Raw genomic sequence first — 24,571 nt, forward strand, 5'->3', positions numbered from 1 at the left:
TCTGATGTGGGGAGACCCCTGTACTTGCAGAGCCTCCCTGCACAATTTTAAAGCTATTTAAGCTACCAGCCATCACATCTGTGATGAATTCCAGGAGCTGTATTCTATATCGTGTGAAAAGGTACCTTTTGTTTGTCCTGAATCCATTTCCAGTCTGGTTTCAGGGGCGTAGCCAGGATCAAAATTAGGGGGGGCAAGGGGCGGGAGGGGAGGGGCCACAGCGGAAATGTGGGCGGGGCCACGTGGCCTGCGCCTCCTAGGTCTTCGGAGGAGGCGGCCCCAGGCTCGCGTTCCCTGCGCGACTCTGGAGCTTCGCGCCGGGAGCAGTAGCCTGGGGCCGCGGCCTCCGAAGACCTGGGAGGCGCGGAGGAGGCAGCCACAGGCTCGCGTTCCCTGCGCGACTCTGGAGCTTCGCGCTGGGAGCGGGAGCCTGGGGCTGCCACACTGCGCCCCTCAGCCTTTGCTTCTAGGGGGGGCAATTGCCCCCTCCTGCCCCCTGCCTACGCCCATGTCTGGTTTTGTATCTCTTTGTGTTCCTGCCCCTCACCCCACCCCCAATTTAAAAAGCTTCACCCCAAAGAGCTGGAAAATGAGTTGCCATGCACTCCCAGTACACCTCCCCACTTACTGTGGTCCAGTTTGCAACATTAGTCCATCTTTACACATTGTACGGGAACTTGGCCAACATCCATGCCTCCTCTACAGCTCTCCATCCCACTTGCCTCAATAGACTATAGCCTGTATGTATTTCTCAAAACACAGTGGTCTGGTTTTTTTTTTTTGTTTTGTTTAGATCCCGACATCCTGTATGCTCCACTCTCCCTTCTTCTGCCCTGCTGCCCCCAGATACCTCATCTAATCTTCTCCATCTAGCACCCCCTGGATTTGATTATTTCACCTTGCAGATACACTCCTAAGGCTCGTTTCCACAGCAAGCTTTATGCATAACTAGGACCCCTGTTGCCCATTCCGCCTTCATCACATCAAAAGCCATTTCAGATACTAGGAGCACTGGCTCCACTTGCCAAGGACACTATTTATTGCTCATATATATATTTATTTATTTATATATATGCATGTGTGTGTGTGTAAGTCTGCTAGAGAGCAGCAAAAATAAAAACAAAACTCTTCTCTCCTGTAAGAAGGATCCACATCGCAGGGCAATTGCCTCAATCCTCCAGATGGGCTTTGTGATGAACTCCCATTGGCTGCAGTAGCTTCTGCTCCCTCCAACACAGCAAAGCATCAAAGGGAAGGACAATGCCAGTTCCAGATTGGGCCAGACTGAAGAGCTTTGGCTAAAAGCTATCTAGAAAGAGCAAAGTCAATGGTGGGGAGGGAAGAGATGCCATCCATATCTGACACAGGGAGAGGAAACAGGTCCAGCTGCATAACACAATCAGCCCTGCTTGGGGCAACACACGTCTGCCTTCTTTACACAGCAGAGCCAACTTACAGATGCCACCCAGAGGAAGACCCAGCTTCCCCTTCCAAACACGCAGCATCTCGCTCAGTAGTGAAACACAAAACACAGGTGCCTGGCAGTCCAAGTACCATGAGCCACCTTGCGAGGTGAGGAAGGCCAGCTTCCTGATAGGGAAAATGGGGGCAAAGGACTTTTTTGCTTCTGGGTCGAGGAAGGAGGGAAGCGCCTACAGTAGTCTAGTGCACGAGTCTCCTACTATGCTGTTAATCATGAGTGCAGGACCTCTCACCAGCTGCTCACAGAGGGAGGGGCACACGTGGCAACTGCACCAGCCCCTCTCCTATTAGATAAGACAGGGAAGAGTGGAAGAGTGCAGTGTGCTGTTGCTTCGCTCCCCGCAAGTATCGGCAAATACGGGGCGAGACGCAGAGCGAATTCCGCAGAGGGCAGGGCTCCAGATCGGCTTCTCACTTGACGAGCGCTTGGTTGCACTGCCCGCAGACAAAGACGGTCTCCCGCTGGGCATCAGGGGCTGCAGTAGAAAGCACCAATCAGAGACTCAGGGCCCACCAAGTGGACTGTGCAGCTTTCCACCCACAGAACCCAACAAGCCTTCACTTGCCCTCAGACACACACCCCAAGAGAGAGAGAAAGCTTCTGTGTCCTCTGCTATCTCCCCACTGTAGCATTCATTAGAAACAGTGAGAATTACACCAAGCCATTCCCCCAGAAGGGAAACAGCAAGCGCACAAAGAAGGAGGAGCCGACTCCCCAGCTGCCTGCCAGAAAGGCCATCTCTCGCTCTCCCACTCCTCACTCACCTGTAGCCCCCATGTAGCTCTTGGGAACTTTGAAGGAACAGCACCTGGAGCAGAAACTGTTCCCACAGTTGCTGCAGCTCCGCTGGAGGGAAGGAAAGAGAGACAAACACAGCTATAGGAACAAGGTCCTAGGAAGCCATTCCTTCAAATGCAAGGATTCAAGGAGGTCAATCACTGCTGACCAGAGGTCAGGCTTGAGATCCACAAGGCAGAGCAGCAGGAAATGGGAAAGGAGTGGTTGGGGGCATGCTGGGCCAGAGACTCACCCTCTTCTTTAACACAGAGAAAGTGGCTGAACAGCTTGCACAGTTCCCTGCGGAAAATCAGAGAAGAAACCTGTAACGGTCAAACCTGGTGCCTCTTCTTCCTCCACCAAATTGCATAGAAATATTGCCCTGCCCACAGTCCTTTCCTACTAAAAGGCCCAGCACAACCTGCTGCCCCACTAGACAGTCCAGGAGGCTCATCCAGGTGGGACCACGTGCCAAGAGGGCATCCCACTGAGGGCTATCTTCAGGACCCTTGATCCGAGGAGATTTGAAATGGGTCCACACACTGCACCTCCCAGGTGATGTCAATCCTCCACGCCGCAAAGTTGTGCCAAGAGCAGAGGTGGCCGTAACCCGTATAAATGTGGAATTTGGCATCATCAGGATGAGATTCCAGCGTGGCATAAGTGATCAAGTGCTAGACTTGGAACAGGAACAAAGACTTGGGCCTGATACAACTAACCACTCAGCTTCACTAAGTAGGCTTGCTCATATCTCTCTCAGGGCAGAATGACATGTTACACTGGCAAGTAGGAACTCACAAGTCCAGTTTCCGGAGGTTATGAAAAAAAGGGAGTTAAGGGGCTATTTGTAAAAATGTTAGCGCTTAACCCCACCCCACCCGCACCTTGCCTGTAAAATTATTCCTCTGCAACAATATTTCACAATCCGAAGTGACCTCAGCTCACATATTTTTAAAGCTCCAAGGACATACAGCCCTGGGAACAATGGCATGTTTCTGGCATCTAACATCAGGCAGGCCTCCTCTGTGGCAGCAACTGGGCCAGAGTCTTCCCATTCTGCCAATCTTCTCCACCCCCCTTCCACAACCTGGTGCCCCCCAGATGTTTTGGACTACAGCCCCATTAGCCCAAACCATCAAGACCATGCTGGTTGGAGCTGCAGGCTAAAGCATCTGAAGGGCACCAGCTTTCCTCACCAGGTTGAGGAAAGCTCATCCACACAGTTCCCCGCTTCAGTCCCAACAAGACACATGTCCCACTGCACCATCCACTCTTGCCACTTCCACACACCCTCCCAAATCCTGTACCGAGATTGTTGGTTGGGTAGCGCTTCCGCAGCCGCTCCGTCAGCCGTGACACCCTGCTGCGAATCACCTCGTTCTTGCTCATCATGAAGGGGTTGTCAGGAAGGCCCATGTCGAATTCCGCTGAGCAGTGGGAGACGTCATCATCCTCCTGGGAAGGTGGAGAGGGAAGCATGTCAAGGAGCAGCCGGTTCACACAGTGCCTACTCTGGGGGCAGGAGGACAAGGGCGCACGGGGGGCACCGCCCACAGACAAAGCACTGAAGACAAGGAAAGGCTGGGCCAACCGTGGGCAACACACAAAATGCCGAGCTGGTGGAAGGGTTGCAGCCAGGTTTCCAGCTTGGGAAGGTGGGCACAATCAGGGCAAAGAACACGGCAAAGACATCAACTTTGCATGAGCAACTGAAGTGAGTTTTGGCTCAAAGGGCAGGGTGGCCCAGCTCCCGCACTCACCATTACTAGCAGCTGGGTCTCCTGCTCCCGCAGCAAAGAGAAAAGACAAGAGATGATGTCCAGAAGAGCCCAGCCCAAGCTGGGCTGGGTGTGCCCATAAAAGGTGTACCCAAAGCACACTGTCTAAAGTCCCCTATTTCTCTCTCTTTCCCATACCAAAATGTTCACTGCATCACAGACATGGACTCTGATGTGCTGCCCTTAAGTGACAGGATGACGGGCGCCCCCTTAAACTTGCTGGCCTAGCAACATCACCTGACTCCACCACAGCACAGCACAGATCAGTCCAAGCCCTAGGAGGCTCTCTCAGGGCACATACCTCAATAGCATCCTTGAATTCATCATCAGGCTCTGCCTCCTCTGCTTCCTCCACACTGCCAGGGGTCAAATCCTATGGGGGAAGCAAAAAACGTAACAGTTGGAGGCAGCAATGCTTCTGAATGAAAGTTGCTGGAAACCACAGGAGGGGCAAGGGTTCTTCTACTCAAATCCTGCTTGCTGGCTTCCCACAGTCACCTGGGTGGCCACTGTGAGAGCAGGATGCCGGACTAGATGGGCCATTGGCCTGATCCAAGAGGCTGTTCTGATGTTGCAAGACTAAGGAAGCAAGGCCCACCAGTCCTTGAAACAGTGGTAAATGAATCCAAGAGGGGTGCTACACAGATGGCCCCATCCCATTCCAGCTACCCAAATGCAAGAGGAACATGGAAGCTACGAGGCTGCATTTCCCCTCCTGCCTGGACCCCGAACAATGCTGGTATGCAGATCCCGAAATGCCTTAATGAGCAGCACAAAGGGAAAACACAGGGACAAGCAGTGAAGGCTGCCTGAAGGGGGAGAAGGGCATCGCCCTTTCACATTTTCATGTAAACTTAGCTAAGTTGTTAAAAAAAATGAGACAGGGACAAGCTGAAAACATTACTATACTTTTAAGCACCAAACTGGAGAAAATTAAGCCAGGCACAATCTTTGAGGCTCCACATTTCAACAGTAGGTTCCAGGTGCACCTCCCCTTAACCAGCTGCAACTCAAAAGTTTGGGAACTCTGAAAAGTAGCAAGAAAGGGACAGAACAAGGATGGCAGCTGCCCTAAATAGACGTACCTGTGTAGGCAAAACAAGATTGGGAACAGGGTCTGGGAGGTTTTCATTCACGATGCATAGCTTTACCCCTTTCGAAATTTCTCTGCCACTCCCATCAGGACCTTACTTTGCACACTATGGCTTGTGGTCCTCCAAGTGTTGTTGGACGACATCACTGACCAGGCCAGCTGGCGCTGGTGGGGATCGGAGTCCAACAACATATGGAGGGCCGCACTTTCCATCATTCCCTATCCTACAGAAGACTGGGAGGGGTGGCGGAGAGATACATGGAACCACAACCAAAAGAAGCAAGATGGAAGTTTGTCTTCTGTGCTCTGGCCTGGGACACATTTCCTAGGACTGTAGATCTGGAATCAACGACGAAGCCACCAGATAATAAGACTGTTATGCAGGCCAGGATGAACTATGACCTCAGGCATTTCCAAAAGACAAAACAATACTCTCTGGGCACTTTGGATGAGCATATCAATTCTCATTCTACTTGGAAGTGGGCAACACAGACCCGTCTATTCTTCTACCATGCCTTACCTCGGTACTAGTGGGCGTAGGTGTCCGGTCTGGCAGGGATCCAGACCCGACTTCTCCAGCTTCCAGCTCCACTGGCTCTGGAGTCCTAGAAACGGGCTTGAGGCCCAAACGCTGCTCTACAGCAGATTTCAGCTCCAGCAACACTAGGGAGGGACAGGAAAAGGGTAATGGTTGGACATTCATTAGAAGCTCGGAAAAGCCTTGCAGCAAACAGTCCAGGCTTTCAGCACTGGAGGAACAGCATGGCATTCAAGCCTATCTCCAAGCCAAACACCCAAGAAGTACTGTATTTTCCTGCGTATAAGACTACGTTTTAACCCAGGAAAATCTTCTCAAAAGTCAGGGATCGTCTTATACGCCAGGTCGTCTTATTTATACAGCGAGTATATCCCAAACTCTATATTTTAACTGGAAAAGTTGGGGGTCGTCTTATACGCCCAGTCGTCTTATACGCCAGAAAATATGGTAGATACTGGCACACCAGCAACCAATGTCCAATGTAGCTCATGGTATTTAAAACACCAGCAGGCCTACCTGAATCCCTCCAGTTCTCTAGCACTAATCTCACTCCCAGACAGAACTGTCCATAACCCCATAGCTCCTCAGTAGACAAGGAAAAAGGCTATCTACCACCGCAGTAAATATTCTCCAGCACACATTTTCAGCACAAAACTCAGGAGACTGGAGTGTTCCCTGAACCCACCCCCATCTCCCCACCCCCATTTACTTATTTGTGTTGTTTGGGGGTGGGCTGCAATTGTTTGCTGATATTCACAGCCCCTTGGCCACTGCTCCAACATCCTCACAAAGCCTATTCAAAGTGAGGCCAGAAAGCAGTGCCTTCACTCTGAGTGGGCACTGTGAAAAGAGCTGTGCTCTGAATAGGTTCATGCCTGTTTTCACTCTTTCCTGCCACCATCCCACACAAACAAAATTCCAGAAGGAGATGCATTGAGGGCAAATGTTCACAACACACACCAAAACTGTTTTCCAGCAAAGGACTGTCTTCCTTGTGATAACCCCCTGTTTTCTGCAACAGGCAGTTTATCCTTAGCGTATCAAGATCTGCTTCCCCACTGGGACACCTCTAAATGGAAAAGGCTTCCACTACCAAGCTGTGCCCAAGGAACAGAGCGACTTGAATGCTGGGGCAGCATTTATGTGACTGGGGCAGCTAGCAGCTACACACTGTGCCCTAATTTGGAATAAGATATGGTAGCAGCAGGGGTGGGTACAACACATATCCCTGCCTCACACAGGTCTACAGCAAAGAAAGCCTTGACCCTGGGCACCCTGTCTCCAGTCAGCAGCTGCAGCTTACTGCCTCAAGGTTCCAATGGAACAGAGGGGTGCAGGAGAGAAGAGCAATCTCTTACCTTGATAAAATGCCACGTTACCCAAGAAAAGAGCATTATTGAGCAGCACAAAGACCCAACATAATGGCAGCAGGTACAGAGCACAAACGGAAGCCATCAGCATCCCATAAAACCTGGGCAAAAAAAGGAGCAGAAGGGGCATGACACACCTGGGCATCAGGATGACAGCCAGGTGCCTTGAGAGCACCTCAAGCCTGTCCAGCCGCCCATCACTCTTGGATATGGAACAGAGAGCACCTGCTGGGAGCCTCTCTCCACCTGTCCTAGGATGGGGCCTGACAGGCTTCATAAGAACTGCTGCTGCAGCTGCTGCTGCTGCTGCTGCTGTCCAGAAAGGACTGGGGTATTTTGGGGGAAGTTCTGTCTGGAGTTTTTACTGTTATTGATATGATTTTTTTGGTATCTTTATTTTTATGTGGAAACTGTTCAGTTTGGTTATGTAGGTTTTGATGTGTTTTGTTTATTTTTATGACTACTTTGCTATGTTTGTAACTATGTAAATCTTTTCATATTGTAAGCCGCCTTGAGCATTGTTTTAACTGTGGAAAGGTGGCATACAAATAAAATGAGATGATGATGATGATGACATCACCTTCCTTTGTCTACCTTTCAAGCAAATAACCTCCCCTCAATCTGGGCAAACCTGTTCAGCCAGATGCAGCCAGATAGCTTCCCTATGAACACCAGCCATGATATATATGGCCATGGACACCTACCGTACCCAATATGAGGGGGGAGGCAGGAACCCCGGACCTCTGTAAAGTGACCCAGTAACCAAGCCTGCAACCCCCCCCCCAAAGCAGCAAGGCAGCAATGTCCCAGTGACAGGAGCGAGCTGACAATAAATAACACCAAACAAGTTGGAGTTAACTCTTTATTAGCAAAAGCAGGATCTGCACAGGAGTGTCAGGCCTAATGAGCAATGCAACTCATCTCCGGCAGGTCTTGCCCCCATGAAGCAGTTGCTAAGACTGAAGGTCCCCATCTGCTCACATCTGCCTTAGTTCCCTCCTCTCCAGGGTTTCCCCCAAGCAATCTGAGACTGCACCAGCATGAAACTAACTTCTCCTCCACCCTTTTCATACCTCTTTCTGGGAGACCAGGGGGGAGGGGAGCTTGTCGCAGCAGGAGGGGGAGACACCTTCCCCAGCCAGACTCTCTCTGCCTCTTGGCTTCCCTCCCCTCCTGCTTCAGCTTCTGCCCCTGATTCTGGATGTCTGTCTGTCACAGACTCTCCCAGCTCACTAAGCCCTGATACCTGTTCAGCTTCTGACACCTCCTCCTCCCAGTCTTCTCCCTCTGACCACTCATCATCATCATCATCATCATCCCACCACCAATCCCAGGGCTCTGAGCCTTCTTCCCTTGCGGGTTCCCCAGCTGGTTCCTCCCACCATTCCTCTGCATCCAACCAGCCCAAGATACCTAGCTCCCACAAAGCATTCCTAAGGCAACACTCACTGTGAAGAGAGAGAAGGGTTCTCCCAGTAGATGACACGGTAGACAGCCTCACAACTGCCACACAGCCGGTTCAAGAGGGCCTCTAATTGGATTAAGCTGGAAAAGGAGATCACAGCAGAGTTAAACATGTTCCTCTGCTCACAACCTCACAGCCACTGCAGCAACCTATGCCCAAGCTGCTTCACAAATGGAGAAAAGTGATCCCCAGCCCCTCATTCAGTTCAAGACAATTGCAGGGAAAAGGCTGAAGTTCAAAACAGATTCCCTCATCCACACAGGGCATAGTCAGGATGAGCCCTGCATAGGATGAACTTCCTATGCCAGCTAGCTCCAGGCAGGCAAGTTGGATACAGTAAGCAACTGTGTAAGTTTAACAAAGGGGACAAAAGCCAGCATGATTTGGAGTCCAGCACTCTGTCTGTGGAGCATAGGAGACCCTGGGTTCACATCCACTGCTGAAGCAATTTTGGGCGTCTCTTTCCTATAGCCACAAATCTGAATAATGACAACTTCGGAGTTGCCACAAAACTAACAGTGCAATCCTAACCACGGCTTGCCTGGACCCTATATACTAAAGGGGCATGTAATAACATGGCACCTCTGCTCTTAACTTTCAGATGAAAGAATGCAGACTCCCATAAAGAAAGAGATTTGAGTTCACCAGCTACAACACAGTGAGTCATATGATGGATCGGTAGGCTATCAGGCTCTAACACCTTGTGCGAAATGCTGACAAAGTGCCTACTGGCATGGTCAACTTTGGGTAGGGAAGTAATGGGGAAAAGGGAGAACTTGCGCTTGGATTCCAGCTGTTTCTCCCTAAGTTGCAGGTCTCAAAAAATAAGCCACTTTCTGAATTCACAGCTCTGTGATAAAGTGTTATGTTCTGATAAAACATCGATCAGAGCAGCTAACCGCCAGTCCTTGACTTAGGGAAATTCTGGTGTCTTCTGAAATTTGACTTGCAAATCCTTGTCTGTACAGATACGCTGAAGTAATACAATATGTTAATTTTTTAAAAAACCCTATTTTTAAAATATCATCATCATCAAAATCCATTGTTTCTTAAACAAAAGGATGCACCAGTAGTGTGTCTTCCTCATAAGTAGGTAATAAATGTAGTAAATCTGAAGTAACGGTTGCATTTAGTTGTGAATCAATATGTTTTAATAGCTCTATCGAGCAGCAAAAACACCCATTTCTTGGGGAAAATAACTGTACAAATGGAAAAGTTGATTAAAATCAATGACTTAAAAATGAGGCTTCTTGCCTGGTGATTGAAATCGATCCACTGTCCTGGAAGGAGGAAGTACTTTGCGGCATGGGCAGGAGAGTCATGTAAATGCTTCGTAACTCTTCCTCCTAGAGCCACACTCCCAACTAGCAAGGGTGCACAATGCCCCCAAAGGGTGAATAGCAGTAGTGCAGTAATGCACCTTGGAAGGTAGCTAACCTAGAGGAGGAGTCAGCACTGCTCTCCCAGAGTTTCTTAAAAGTGGGGTCACCACTATATTCCACACACACAACGTTAGTGTGCAATTATATTCCCCACAGTCATGACACAATTCTTGCCCCACAGCAATGCTGAAATGGGTAGCATCTGCAATATCATATGGACTATCCCTAAATATAGTCCCCAACCTTCCCCCTCAACCACTAAGATTTGACACAAACGCCTGGGTTGCTGGCCAACTGTGTAATGCATCTGTTAGAATGCTGTGGGCGGTATCCGTGATAAGGTCCATTTGGGAAGACACTGCCTGCCCACCCCCAAAAAAGCCTCCATGACACACACTGGCCTGTGCTAGTGCCTGTGCAGCTGTTTACTTAAACATTAAAAGATCAATTCTCTGCAGTTGTGCACAGCTCTTCAACAGCACAAGTGCATGGTTGTTGGAAGAAGAAGCAGAAGAAGAAATGGATTATCGTGGCCTACTGGGCACAGCTTCAGAGCTATGTAGTTGTGCACCTGAAATATCATTGTGTAAAAAAACACACACACAAATGATTGGGAGAAATAAAAACTCAAAAGGAAAAATCAGCTGGTCAAAAATAGATGAAAAAGTCATTGTTAAGTGAAGAGGCTGAAATCATGGAAAACAAAAGAAGGGAAATAATGGAATACCACACAAATTGTGAACAGAAAGACCACTAAATAGTTCTGCAGGCTAAATTGCTCCCACTATTCAGGGTAACAATTGCACATTACTTATCTACAATGGAAATATTCAAACAAAACACAGAAAAATTGTTACAAAAAAAAACCACAAGAGAAAAACACAATAAAGAGGTGGAAATCTCGATCTTGCAACGGGTTGACTATTAAGCCCAGTGGATTCAGAACGAGTGCAATATTCACCATCAGGAAAAAAATGTGTAGTGTGAACAAGAAGCCCAAGAAGCACCCCTCCAATCACATACTTCAAAGGGATCCACCTACGGGTCAACTCATTTTCTCCATCCTTCCCTAAGAGCACTTACAAGCCCTTCACTTCAGCCACAGCCTCATGTCGTGCAAGCTGAACTTTCCTCACATCCTCACGCCGCACGCTGTGGTACCTACGACGTGCCAGCTCTTCTTCACTCAGGCGGATGCGGCAGGTCTCCTGCAGGTAGCCCAGCATGGCTGGCACCGAGATCAGTAGGACGCAAAGCCCATACCACGCAGCTGGAATGAAAGGTGGGATAGATGCAGAGATCATTTTACCACCCCACTGTTTGGCCAGTCACAACACACCTGTACCACTATCACCTATATGGTAGAGCGTTTGCTTTGAACAGAGAAGGCCCCAGTTTCGATCCCTGGTATCTCCAGGTAGGATGGGGAATGTCTTCTTTCTCAACACCTGGAAAACTGCTGCCAGTCACTGTCAACAATAATGAGCTTGACATACCAATGGCCTGACTTGATATAAGGCAGCTTTCTATGTACTACCCCATAAACCACCTGAAAGCAGGCCCATCTGCCTGCCAGTCACTCTATTCCCTTACTACCTCTCACAATTGGTACTGCTAGCCCTCATAATCTGCGCCCAATAACATATTCCATTCCCCACGGGATCAATCCCCCCATGGCTCACATCGTACCTGAAAGGAGGCCTATTGGGTCCCCAGCACAAAGGTCCAACTTTTCTCACCTTCACTAAGAGTCAGCAGCAGAAAGTTGAGGCCCAGGCAAGTAAGGAGGGAGCAGAGAGGCATCTGCCAGCTGTGAAACATACATGATCAAGCATTTATTGCCACTCCCAAAGGATATTTAGCTGTACAAATGAGGTATGAACATGAAAATGGTGGGGGTGGGAAGGGCAAGCCTAGGTTTAGGTCTCGGGTCATGGAGTACATTAACTTGCCTTGAGCACAGTAACACAGAAAAACGGTATATAAATAAGAAATCAAATTAGATTGAATGAAGACAAAAGCAAGGTAAGGGCAGGGTATTTTTTAAAGGGGGGGGATGTTGCAATCAGCCACAGACACTAGCATAGTCACAAATGCAGCAGCATATCTTGTTTAAGCCCAACTGCACACAGTGTTTCCCATGCTGAATGCTTGGTATCTCTTAGAACAAGTGGAATTAAATATTTGGCCAGGAGGACTCCTCTTCTCTCTTTTTTCTCCCACTTGTAAAAGTGAGACTCCCAAAGAGTCTGTGCTTTTCTGCCCTCCAACATGGCAGGAGACAACAAAAAAAATTTCTCTAGCTCCACCACAACCATCACCCACAAGGTGCAACGAAGAAGCTGGGCACCAACCTGAGGAGGAACCACACCCCTTCCGCAATATCCTGCAGTGGTTCAAAGTACAGCTCCAGTCGCTTGTAGGATACTACTAGATTGAAGAGATCCAAGGAAGGGGGCTTGGGTGGCAAAGGAGAAACTGGCTGGGAATCGGAAGCCGTGGGGCTGTCCAGTCCATTCCCTGTGGTCGCTCCACCCTCACGCTCTGGAACCTGCATACTGTAGAAGTGAAGGTCAAGAGGAACACAAAAAAATGAACAATAAAAATAGCCAACTCTTCCCCACCCCTAGTATGAAGGAAACAACAGAGATGACCTTTGGGAAGTGCAGTGCCCACATCCCTCTATGCAAAGGAACTGCATTCACTATGACTGGGCAAGTCATGAGAAACAGAGATACCTACAACAGGTGTCACTTTTCCCCCCACAACCTGCATGAAAGGGAGAGCCAACACACAAATCTCAGAATGTCCCAAGAGCTGCAGAGCCATGGGAAAGCTCCTCAAAAGCATCTCCTCCTTTTGCAAACAACAACTGCAGCTGCCTGGGAGTCAGGGTGGGGAAACGGCCCTTGTAACCCTATGCCATATACATCAAAAGGCATGCCAACAGTGTGCTAATTAATCTGGCCTAATAATTTATGTTATACACCCACAACTGCAAGCACATATTAAATATCTTTTCATAAACATGCATCAAAGGCACAGAGGGAATCCATTCTTGTAATCCTTTTTAGCTACTCTGGCAGGGCAGGTCCAGGGTGACAAGGGACAAGCAGCCCACATTAAGTGATACTCAGAATACAGCATCCAAGAATGTGGGGTGCATCTGCGACACAGGAGGAACACGTTCAGGTGGAGAGAGGAATGACCAGATCATTTTCTGCAACTTATTTGATATTGGCAATGTCACTACCTGGGTCACTCCGGATGAATCAAAAGGGGGGAAACAAAACAGCAAGGCCTGCTAGCTGAGCAGTTGGGAGGCAGGCAAAATGTCTTCCTCCAGATAAGGAGGTTAAAATTACCAGCCTCTTCTCTCCTCCCCCCCCCCCCAGGGACTCCTGCGCCATGGCAGGCAGAAATCCAGCAGGTGAAGCGCTCTCTATCAGAACCTCCCAGCGTAGGGTAAGCTTCATCTGCTGCACTTCCGCACATCGCGGCACAGCAGCCCCTTCCCGGAAAAGAAACGAAAAACGGGAATTCAGTTCTTGATGAGCTGGACCCCGGAGGCTCCGACGGAACAAGCGCTCCGTTTGCGGGGCAGCCACAGAGCTCCGCCGGAGGAGGAGGCGCCGCCGGCTCGTCCCACCTACCTCTACACAAGCGGCCCACAAGCCCTACGGCCCCAAATAGGGCGAAAGGGCGGAGCCTCCCCTTCCACGTCCAACCTCGACCTCACCCGTCTCGCCGACAAACGCCGCGGCCGCCGACACTTCCTGGACAGAAGGACCCGGCTGTGCCTCAGCTCCGCTGCGCAGCGCACGCTTCAGGGAAGCGGCGGCCTGACCCGCCCATCTGAGACAGCCGGCCAATCAGAAGCGCGGAAAGCGGCCGCCGCCGCGCGCATCCTCTGCTGAAAAAGCTGCAGTTCCTATTGAGCAAGAGCCTCCCTCCGCCAGCCTATGGGAGCCTTCGTACTTCTTATTCGCCGCGGGCTGCTTTTTATAGGCTCAGTGATTGGTCCCTTCCCCGTCTCTGAACCGCTTTTTCCGCCAGTAGTGCTGCCCACACGGACAGGCAGTGGCTTTCTAGGATTTGAGGCAGGGAGCTTGATGCCAGGAATTGAACCTGGGACTTTCTGGATGCAAAGCAGATGCCCTACCACTGAGCTCCGGCCCTTCTGTAATTTGAGCTGCCTTGAATGCTATGCACTTTGACCTGGGTGTGGGGATCAATCGCTGTTCCACCTCAGACAGCAAAATGTCTTGGGCTGACCTGAATCTTCCCAGAGGAACTCGCTGAAGTCCCAAAAGAGCTTCAGTAGCTCATAATATTCACTGAAGGTTATGGTATGCCAGGGAGCCTATGGCATGGCTTGTACATGCCCAGGGGAGATGGTGCAGGGACAGGGGGTGTGATTTTTCTGATCAGACTTGGGCACAAAGCAAGCTTCAGTGGTCCAAGACATGGCCGTAGCCAGGATTTATGTTAGGCAGGTGTTATAGAAAATTATATGGGGGGGGCAGGACACCATTATTAATGAACAGAGAGGGGTGACCGAATCTGACAGCTGCAATTACCCAGAATCCTGCGCAACGCCATCTTCCCCGTCTCCGCCTGCCTTAAGGAAGGCTTAAGGATCAGCATATGCAAACATTTCTCAACTTTAGCATAAGCTCACACATTTCCCCTCTCCACCTTCCCCTCCGCCCCAGAACAAAACAATTACAACGATTCACATTTTCAAGCCAGGGATACCCTGTTAATCCTTTAACAGGACTCAATGAGGTGTGGGTAAACATTGCAACGCTGACAGCCAAAATATACCTTTGTTGCAGCCTCCCAGACGATCTTTCCATGGAAGAAGGAGGGGGAAAGCCGCCCAAAAAACAAAGTGACAGTTCACTCACTAGTACAATCATTTAATAATGCAGCCCTTTATGATATGTCTCCTTATTATGTGCCCTTTTATACGTTTCTCTTATTATGTGCCTTTTTATACGTTTCTGGGAAACAGCCTTTTCCTTTAGTTTATCGCAACAGAACCTTTTTGCCTTACGCTAGAATCTCTCTGTATTAGAATTGCTGTTTTGTATCTTAGAACCTTCACATATCAGGACTACTACATTTTCCATAGAATTCTCTGTATTAGGAAATGCTGCATGAACCGTGTATGACCCCAGCCCACCTGAACCTTGCCCCATCGCCACCCTGTATCAATTCAAAAGACACACACGGACAACAATGATGGATTAACTGGGACAGTTTATTCAAACTTCCAGAAATATCACCTTTTACATAATCCCAGGGATCATCCTTGTGTGACCTGGAGGAAAACACCTGCCGGATGGACCCCAACCTCTCCGCAATCACCAGGAACAGCCCCACCTCACAGCCCCACCATTGTTCCCTCCTGTCAAACAAAAAGAAAACCCATCAACAAAGGGAAGAGAACAAATTGACATTTCACCATATGAAGAAATAGTCGTATCAACACCCAGTTAATCCCATCAGCACCCATTTTCCTTGTCTTTCCCGTCCCTCCCAGTCCAGGGATTTCCACATGGGGACAGAAGGGTATAAAAGGGAGATGCACCATTTCCCGGGGTCCTTCCTACATTCTTTGAGGCAGGGGCCCTACAGCTGTAGTCTTTTCATTAATAAAGGATCAGTTTGTTGTTCCTGACAGCATCGTGTGGTCTCTGTCATTTCCCGGCGGAGCTGAACCTAGCGCAAATTTTGGAGCTTCCGACCCGCGTCTGTCCTTCCTAAAAGGCTGCGCATTTTAGGGGCATTTTTCCATAACAGAGGGAAGGCTTTATGTTAGGGGAAGCAGAAATTCAGTTAAGTATTTTTATTGATTTATTCGATTTAGGGAGGCAGCTGTCCCACACCAGCTACGCTCATGGTCCAAGGGGAGATTCAAGGAGGGAGGAACTGCAAATTCAAGTATGAAGCTAAAAGCAAAGATCTGCACCAGCAATAGAATGGAAATGGATTAAACACTTGTAAAATTGGGTAGCCTCAGGCCAGCTATCAAGGACCTGCAGGAGACAGTAACGGTAAAGGTAAAGGTACCCCTGACCATTAGGTCCAGTCGTGACCGACTCTGGGGTTGCGGCGCTCATCTTGTTTTATTGGCTGAGGCAGCCGGCATACAGCTTCCAGAGCAGCACACAGAAAGGTCGTTTACCTTCCTGCTGTAGCGGTACCTATTTATCTACTTGCACTTTGAGGTGCTTTCGAACTGCTAGGTTGGCAGGAGCTGGGACCGAACAACGGGAGCTCACCCTGTCGCGGGGGGATTCGAACCGCTGACCTGATCGGCAAGCCCTAGGCTCTGTGGTTTAACCCACAGCCCGCGTCCCGCAGGAGACAGTACCATACACCAAAAAGAAACCTAATTAATTATCTGCATAAAGCTGCTGCTAAAACACTTTGGCAATACATCATCCCAGCCATTTTTTTTGTCAAGTGAAATAAGTGGCCTACCTTGAATAAAAACTAATGCAACATATTCATGGAGTCCTATGAAATTTCATTCAGGCAAATTCTTCAGGCTGCTTATTACTCTTTACCTTCTAATTGTATATGTACACGAATTCTATAAAGTTGCATGTACTGGCTCCATTCATACATTATGCTTTAGGTGCAAAACAGGGACAAAAGGAACTCAATTTACAGTAATGCTCATTCTCGACTGCAATTTCACTCAAAACCCACAAGGTGGCTGTCCAGATCCAATAACTGATCTCTGCTAAGATGACAACAACAGGAATAAGCAGCTGCTCACACCTCAGTGGGATTCTGCTTCTGCAAAAATAACCTATCTACAACTTTGAGCAGAGAGCATCTGAAACTACATAAGAATACACTGCCTCCCTCAAGTTATTTCTTTACAATGCGCACTCTCTCTCTCTCTCATACACACACACACACGCCAGTCTGCTACTGCTTTCTCCTCACAGTGCTTTTCGGTTTTGTATTCACTGCGTGCATTTATCCAGCATGGCTCTACTATTGAACTAGAGGCAGACATTTATAAGCATGTGTTCTTGCATTGCACAAGTACAGAAGATGCTTTGGCTGCAGAATTTAGCATCCTGAGGAGCACAATGGCCATTGTATAAAGGGTGTTTTAGACAAAGTAGGCTTGAAAACAAGGCTGGTGAAATCTCAGAAGGATTTCCAGTGGTTTGGGGTGGGGCTTCTCAGGCTTCCTCCTGCAACTAGAAGAGAAGCAAAATATGCCTGCACCACAAATTTAAAGCTGGTTTCCCTTTTTTGTATAGAACCTGGGAACTACTGCTCTTTGAGGGAACTGGTTTTAAGCACTTTACATTTGCAGTATGAATATGTTTTGTCACAGTTGAACTAAAGTACTGTGTGGCTAAGGAGTTATTGATCTGAAGCAAATTTGTTGCTTTGTGTGGAAAATGTTCTTGCTGTCTAGCAAGAGGAACTGATCAGCACAGGCACAAGTTTTGAAGTGCTTGGGGAAAGAGTTGGATCTGGGATTTAGCCAGTTGGCACTTCTCGTAGGTAGGTAGGACGCAGCTCTTGGAAGAACAAGCTTGGTGTACAATGGGTGTCAGAATCAGGAATTGGATTGCCAGCTTACCTTGTAACGTAGCCAGTTTTCAGTAGCAGTGGGTGTGTTTACCATCAGAAGGGCATCACACTAATGCTGCCAGGTTTGGTAGATTAGTTAGCTTAACTTATAAAAATGCGGTAATCAGTTAAAATGTGCCCCTGATTAATTGGGTAGCAATTTTTAAAATGAAAAAAAGAAACTCATTGTGTTTATTTGTACCAATGTTACATATAATACCAGGGGTGGCATGCGCTACCTTAGAAAATGCAATAAAATGTAAAACTTAACAATAAAAAGCATTTTAACAAGTTAGCAAGAGACAAAGGTTAAACCTTTGTTTACCGGTATATTATTAATTGCCTGCATAGGCCTGGCAGAATAAAAACAATTCAGCAGGCATTTAAAAGTTGGCACTTAATGCCTATTGAGATACTTCATCCAGGGTTTGAACTTACACATGAGAAACCCACGTTGTTTGGAAGTCAAGGGCTATCGTTCCCGAACAAAACACCATGAGTCCTGGCTTCTCCTCCTTCAACTATGCTATTCAGAGTGTTCTGATGATTCTCTAGGTGGGAACAATTTGCTGTCTGTGAGACTGAAATCCCTTTTCCCGGGGCGCCTGTGGGTTCTCAATGCATGCTTGCTACTGAATTGACCAGGGAACTGGCTGACTGTTGGGATCGGAATGTCAGCCTTTCCATGTCTGGGCCTGTCTGTTTGCCTAGCAAAAGACGGGTTACTGTGAGTAGGATGCAAACTGCTCTCTGGGGGGGGGGGAGTCTGAAGCTTGTGGCTGTATGTATTTGACTCTACACTCCTCTTCATTGTGCCACGGTACCTGATAAGGTAGCAGTGACCTAGTGCTATCTCCATGGACGACTATGGTGTTATATAAGTAGTGGGAGTGTACAATGATTAGGGCAATGCCATGAAATTGTTCTGCCATTGCCATGTGTTGATTGGTACCTTCCATGTGTGAGTAATGTGAGGCATTGGTGCACAGTGCTATGATTGACGAGTTGCTGTTGCTGTGCTACCTTTGGTTTCTGTTTTGTGTTACTGTTTTGTGTGACTCTTTGTGTTGCTGTTTTGTTTTCTGCTTTGCTACTGGGAATATAGAGGATCGCGGCTACAATCTTAGTAGCTGCCAATTGCATGATTTCTTTAATAAGGCTGTTACCCTGACTGCAACCTCTTGTTCCAGTGTTCACAGAATTTTATTCAAAGAATGACTTTGACTCCAGAAACCTGATCTCTAAGGCTCTCTAAAGCAAAAACAATTGTAGACACCGCTCCAAAAATGGATCCAATAAACAGCCAACACCTTTCCTGCCTTATACCCCTTCACCTCTCAGTGTTTCCCTCTATCTACCCCCAAAAGTGATGCAATGACCTCTTGAGTATCAAACAGCTGAGGGAGATACAGCGCCCTGTATTTAGGACTACTCATTCTCTGTCTGTTTTGACTCACAGGCTGCCCTGCTTCTCTATTCTCAAATTCAAAAATTCCCCATTCTTCTTTAAACTGGCTGGCAGGTAATCAACAGAGTCATTACGGGAATGTGGATTCCAGGAAGGGCCAGGATTCAGACCTCATATTGGCTCATAACCAGCTCGTGCTTGTTTTGAGATGATGAGGGGTCTTACATCATGGACTTCTGCCGCTGCAGCAGCATAGGCTGGTGTGACTCAGAACTGCCTATGGAGAGCACCTTTTGCCAGAAATGATGGCTGACTGTGAAGTGGATAGATAATCCAAACCAGGGCTGCTGTTCCATTACCTGCTTGTCCAGTCTCATATCCCAATACAGTATAGCAACTGGAGTATGGAACCAAATAATGCCCCACTGTGGCTCCGGTAAGCTGCTCCTCTCTGTGACGGACAGCAGAGGCAGACCAGAGTCTGGTGATTCAGTCCCTCGGAAATTCCACCAGAGTGCTGGAGCCCCTCGCCGATTGACTACAAAGTCAGCTAGCCACAGAGGGGAGAGGAGCAGCACTTTGGGAGGGAGAATAAAAGGAGTGGTTTCTGAGGGAGAGAGTTAGACAGGGCTTGATTTGAGTTGAGAGATAGGGTTCAGGTTGAGAGGTGGGAGATAGGGCATGAGATAGGGATTCTCTTTCTTAATGTTCCAAACTCCCACCTCTTTAAAATAAATCATTTCAAGAGTAATGAATGCCCTGAATTTGTGGGAAACCACATACTGTATCAACCCTTTAGATCAAGGATGGAGAATCTGTGGCTGTTGTTGGACTAACAAGCTATCAACCCTGACCATCAGCCATACTTTGGCTGGCACTGATAGGAGCAAAGTCCAACAACATATGTCCACACATCCCCCATCCCTGCTTTAGATACATAGAATAACCTTCCATGATTATGCCTTTCTAGCAGCCAGGGCCTCTGGTACTGTACCTATAACTTACCTATTATGTGACTGTGCCATATTCAAAAGGTCCCTGACGTCATCTTGATAGATGACGATAGCACACAGCATCAATGGAATAATTGTCTTTTGCTTGCTTAAAATGGAGTAACAGAGATAAGAAGAAAATCAATATCTCTGAGTAAATTAGTAGCAAGAGAGTTGTGAAATACACTGCGGCACATCTCCAGGTTTGCTCTGACGGCTTTCTTAAAACACACACACACATAGCTGGGTTGGTGACAATGAAACTCCAGTTTGACGACCCTTTAAGACAGATTTCTCCTTGTCCTTGCAGGCATATTTACCTTGCCATGGTCATGTCTGAGAGCAATAGACTGAACTCACCTGAGTCAGGTTTTTGTTTGTAATAGCTTCCCCCCCCAAAAAAGAGGGGAGATTTGATGCATGCATGAAGGATAGGTCTGTAATTGGCATCTAGTCACCATGACTGCGTATAAGACTACTTTTTAACCCCGGAAAATCTTCTCAAAAGTTGGGGGTTGTCTTATATGCTGGGTCATATTTCTTATACGGCGAGTATATCCCAAACTCTATATTTTAACTGGAAAAGTTGGGGGTCGTCTTATACGCCCAGTCGTCTTATACGCTGGAATATATGGGTAGTTTGCCACCTGCATGCCGGATACTAGGTGTTAACATGTGAACATGACTAACATGGCGGGAGGGAGGCTCAAGAGGCTGCTGTGATAACTGTTGGCAGTCAGAGTCACTGGCATAATGGCATGTGGTGAAAGATTGGCAGGGAACTCCCACGGGAGCAACATGGGTCATTTTCACGTAATTTCCAAATGAGATTTCTGTCTTGGTATCTTGTTGTGCCTGGAACACACAGACAAAGGGCAGGGCATGTGGTAGGTGTAAGGTTAGGTGAGCAAGGATCAGCAGTGAGAAGTGAAAAGGGTCTGGCCCAGGAGAAAAACCTACAACCTTCAAATCCAGAGAGAGAGAATAGGAAAAGGGGGAAGATATGGGGGATCTTTTCTATTCTGATGCTGCAGGGAGCCATAAAATAGGTGATGGATATCAGAATTATGCTTTGTTTATGAATGTCCCTATGGTATTCATTAGCCACTTTTGTCAGATTGAATGCTGAGCTAGATAAAGCATTGGTCTCACTATTTTGGAGAAAAATATAACATAAATTTAGGTTTGTGGAATTAAAGGGATCTTGCACAACAAATTCACTTTAAAAAAAACAAAGCAACAGGAAAATGCAATAAAAAGTGTGAGATAATGATTGATGAGAAGACATATAGGGTGCTATTTAAGTTTTATTCAGAGTTGACCCAATGAAATTAATGAACATGGCAAAGTAGGTCCATTAATTCCATTTTCTGCATAAAACTTCATTGAATACCACACATCATTTCCATGCAACCAAAACAGATAGGATGCTCATTGTCATGACCTTCCTACAAACAAATTTGGGAATGTATAACCTCTGTGTAAGCTTTGTGCAAGCAGATGAATGTTCAGTAAATACCCTTGGCAGAGTACAATAATGAAGATGAAAACAGCTGGGGAGCAAGGTTTTTATTATGTGTAGAATAGAAGAAAGGAAGTCAGGAATGTCCAGAGGTTAGAGGCCAAGGGTTGTTGTTTTTTGAAACTCCTGTGGTCCACTCTGAGATATGATGTCTTAAGCATGGTTGAAGTGGGCTTCCCCATTTGGTGTTGCTGGAATAGGGTCAATTTATCACAGGGAAAGGAGACTCCAACAAAAATGATCCTATTCCTACCATTTGAAAAAAGGTGGGGATATATAGGCACATTAGATGTAGCATCTTATAAAAAGACAGCTGTGGTAGCTGCTCTGGGAGTTTAGCACAATTAGGCAAACATTAGAAGTCAAAAGGGTGCAGGGGTCTCTTATCCAAGGCACTTCTGTATTTCAGAGGCAGAAATCCAGTGGTGGTGAAATCCAATGTGTGACAATCCATGAGCATGATGAAGCCTTCAGTTTACATGGTAGCAACTGGGGGCTGATCCTAGTTGCAAGGTTTGTATGGTTAGTGCTGTCACATTCTTATATTTCATGTAAAGTCATGAGATATGTGGGAGCAGTACCAGACAGCACTGGATCCTGTTTCCCTGCTAGGCACAGGGAATTCGGGCACTCTGCACCCTGACCCTGTTAGAAGTCTTCCATGTGATGTAACTGTTTCTCTTCACAGTTTCCATAGGAATATTTTCCTCCCCTTTTCCGGCCCAGAGCCAGCTTTTGCAGTAATTACATTTCCTCCACTGTCAACCATTCAGCTGCAGTGCCTGTTTGCAAATGTCTACCCTGGGGTTCTCTTTCACTTCTTTCTCCCACCCAGGACAGGATTTATCTTGATGCTTCATGCAGAATAAAATGTGCCTCCTTCTCTGGAATATGATGGGAGCAGGAGGATACGGGCCCTGCCATAAAAGGGGCTAAGAACAGTCTGGAATCTGGTAGCTCTCTCACACACACACACTATTAGTCTTCTTCAGTAGGAACCTGCATTTGGGTCTCTTTAGGAAGTCTTTGCAGATCACAGAACTAATATCCAACTACTTGCCTCCTAAAGGTACCAAATATCAAGGTTTGGTCCCAACCTCATATAGAGCCATGCTGGGTAGATCCACGTCTGTGATCCACCTGGGTTCCAATCCTGGCCTCAGCTGATGACCAGCACCTCCCTCCAATTTCTGAGAGGGCCCTGCTCTCTGGCCTCTTTTGTTCCATCATCACACAACCTGTTGCAGAACTCTCCAATGTTGCCTACTATTTATGACCTATTGGTTTGTGGGGTGGATTCCTCAAATATGAGGCAATGGCTCAAGAAGATTTCAAGGAACTGAAGCATTAATTAATTCAGGAAGTTACAAGAGCGACATTTATGGGCACAATGTGTGTAATTTGAGCTAGGGATTGCCAGGGCTCAGAAATGGACTCAGAAGCTCAGCTCTGGATCCCATTTTGGTGCCAGTATTTAGCTTACATATCTAATAGTAAGAACAAAGAAACTTCATCCGAGCAAATGCAAAGAGAATGTGCCTCTTGCTTTAATCAGCATTTAGGAGATCCAGGTTAGGGAGTGCAAATATCCAAAAGACATGAGCCTCAACACATCCATTTTTAAAAAGTAAAAACTGGTTACTGGAGTTATGCTATGCTATAAATGTCACAATGTCCACATCCAGGTCATATCTAAAATAAAAAGTTACTAAGAACCATCATTTATAAATATCTGATTAAAAACAGAATGCTATGGAGGGAGAAAAGAACGTAATGGAAGCTTTGGGGGGTGGTTCCTAAGCTTATGCTTATATAACTTCTGAAATGGGATAATATTAATAATATACCAACAGAGCACCCTAAAGGGTGGATATTCACTATTACCGTACTAAACATTAATTAAATGTGAGAGGATGAGATCTTATGTATATGGCATAAAAACATATGGACAAACACTACAAACTAAATTAAATCTGCTCCTATAAGGATTATGAATAACACTGAATGATCAAGGGCTTCCAGGGCACCTTATGTCAACCACATATTCTGGAATCATAGGCCAGGCCAAACTTTTCTAGATCCACAGAGACCCACCTGCCAAGTGAAGGAAGAAAAGAAACGGGGAAGTCCCACAATCTGGCTCCCACGTTTAATCTGAAGGATACACCATTTCTAGCTTCTGGGTCATGAAAGCATGCATCCATCCGTTGATGAAAGGTATAGAGCATCCATCAGTACCATGGACATATAGGGGATTATTCCCCCTCTCCCAATAAAGTCTATTGAAGTTTTTTCTCTCCATCAGGAAGGCAACGATGAGTCTGGAACAGTCTGTGGGGACCATATGTGTGCAAGGCTTGTCCGTCTGGTTGAAGAAGGGTCTGTCCATCCCTGCCCATCAGCCTACCTTCTTGCATCTCTCAGATATCTTGGTGCCCCTGGAAATGTCGTACCAGGCAGTGGAGTCCTGAAATTAGGTAAAAGAAGGCAGTGATACCTGCAAAGACGGCAGCAGTCAGGTAGGCTTTGTAACTGCAGGACAATATGTAGCCTGGCAGGTTGCAGTAGCTGAAACTCTGTGCCTTCTGGCTCAGGATGCCTGCAGCAGCTGCAGAGAGAATAACCCCAAGCAACAGGTCGTGCATTAGGTTCGTCATAAGCCAGCGGGTCCCCAGCACCGGCACCAGAGACCAGCGGCCCAGCAGGCTGAGCCCAAAGAGCGCCAAGGTGAGCAACCACAGCAGGACCGCTGCAAAGACCGCAAAGTAGGTGGCTCCTTCATACTTGTGCGCTGCTAAAGTCACCCAGCAGACAGCCCCCGTCAGCAGCTGGCCAATGCGCAGCACTCCCAGCAGACTTCTCAAGAAGGGCCTGTTCAGACTCAAAGTCTCTCTAGACTGCGGGCAAGGCGGTGGAGGGGAGGACGGAGGTGGTGGAAGAGCCATGCTGCAAGACTGCGGCCTCCAGGCGCTTCTGTCCCGTCCAGTTCTGCCTTCTGGAGCCCAGCAAACTTCACCCCCTTCTCAGGCACTTCCTCTGTCTGCAGCTGCCAAACATCTGCAGCTCAATGGACTTTCCTGTGCAGGGGCCTCTCAGCTTCCCGGCTCTGTCCCTCCCTGTTCCCCCCCTTGCCCCTCCTCTTCTCTGGGTGG

The 24,571-nt window shown here is 47.6% G+C and overlaps 2 protein-coding genes across 3 annotated transcripts; both read right to left on the minus strand.

The window, feature by feature from the left end:
• Positions 1-421: 421 nt before the first annotated feature.
• Positions 422-13,673, minus strand: ZFYVE27 (zinc finger FYVE-type containing 27). Of its 2 annotated transcripts, none has more exons than XM_035133217.2 (12): positions 13,540-13,673; positions 12,241-12,444; positions 11,626-11,696; positions 10,970-11,156; positions 8,489-8,584; positions 7,028-7,140; positions 5,652-5,794; positions 4,340-4,411; positions 3,568-3,715; positions 2,514-2,560; positions 2,248-2,329; positions 422-1,958 (listed from the first exon to the last, which is right to left on the minus strand). In XM_035133217.2, the coding sequence occupies exons 2-12, from the start codon at positions 12,441-12,443 to the stop codon at positions 1,894-1,896; spliced, it is 1,227 nt and encodes a 408-aa protein (XP_034989108.1). In that variant the 5' UTR covers position 12,444; positions 13,540-13,673; the 3' UTR covers positions 422-1,893. The 2 variants fall into 2 exon arrangements, with proteins under 2 accessions (XP_034989108.1, XP_034989109.1); XM_035133218.2 differs by lacking the exon at positions 13,540-13,673 and adding an exon at positions 13,140-13,529.
• Positions 13,674-22,944: 9,271 nt separating this feature from the next.
• MARVELD1 (MARVEL domain containing 1) lies at positions 22,945-24,538 on the minus strand. The gene has a single exon (XM_035133567.2). It carries the CDS (start codon positions 24,362-24,364, stop codon positions 23,840-23,842), a length of 525 nt encoding a protein of 174 aa, XP_034989458.1. The 5' UTR covers positions 24,365-24,538; the 3' UTR covers positions 22,945-23,839.
• Between the last annotated feature and the right edge of the window lie 33 nt (positions 24,539-24,571).

This window comes from Zootoca vivipara, chromosome 5 (assembly GCF_963506605.1).
Source record: "Zootoca vivipara chromosome 5, rZooViv1.1, whole genome shotgun sequence".
In the NCBI taxonomy this organism is placed as follows: Eukaryota; Metazoa; Chordata; class Lepidosauria; order Squamata; family Lacertidae; genus Zootoca; species Zootoca vivipara.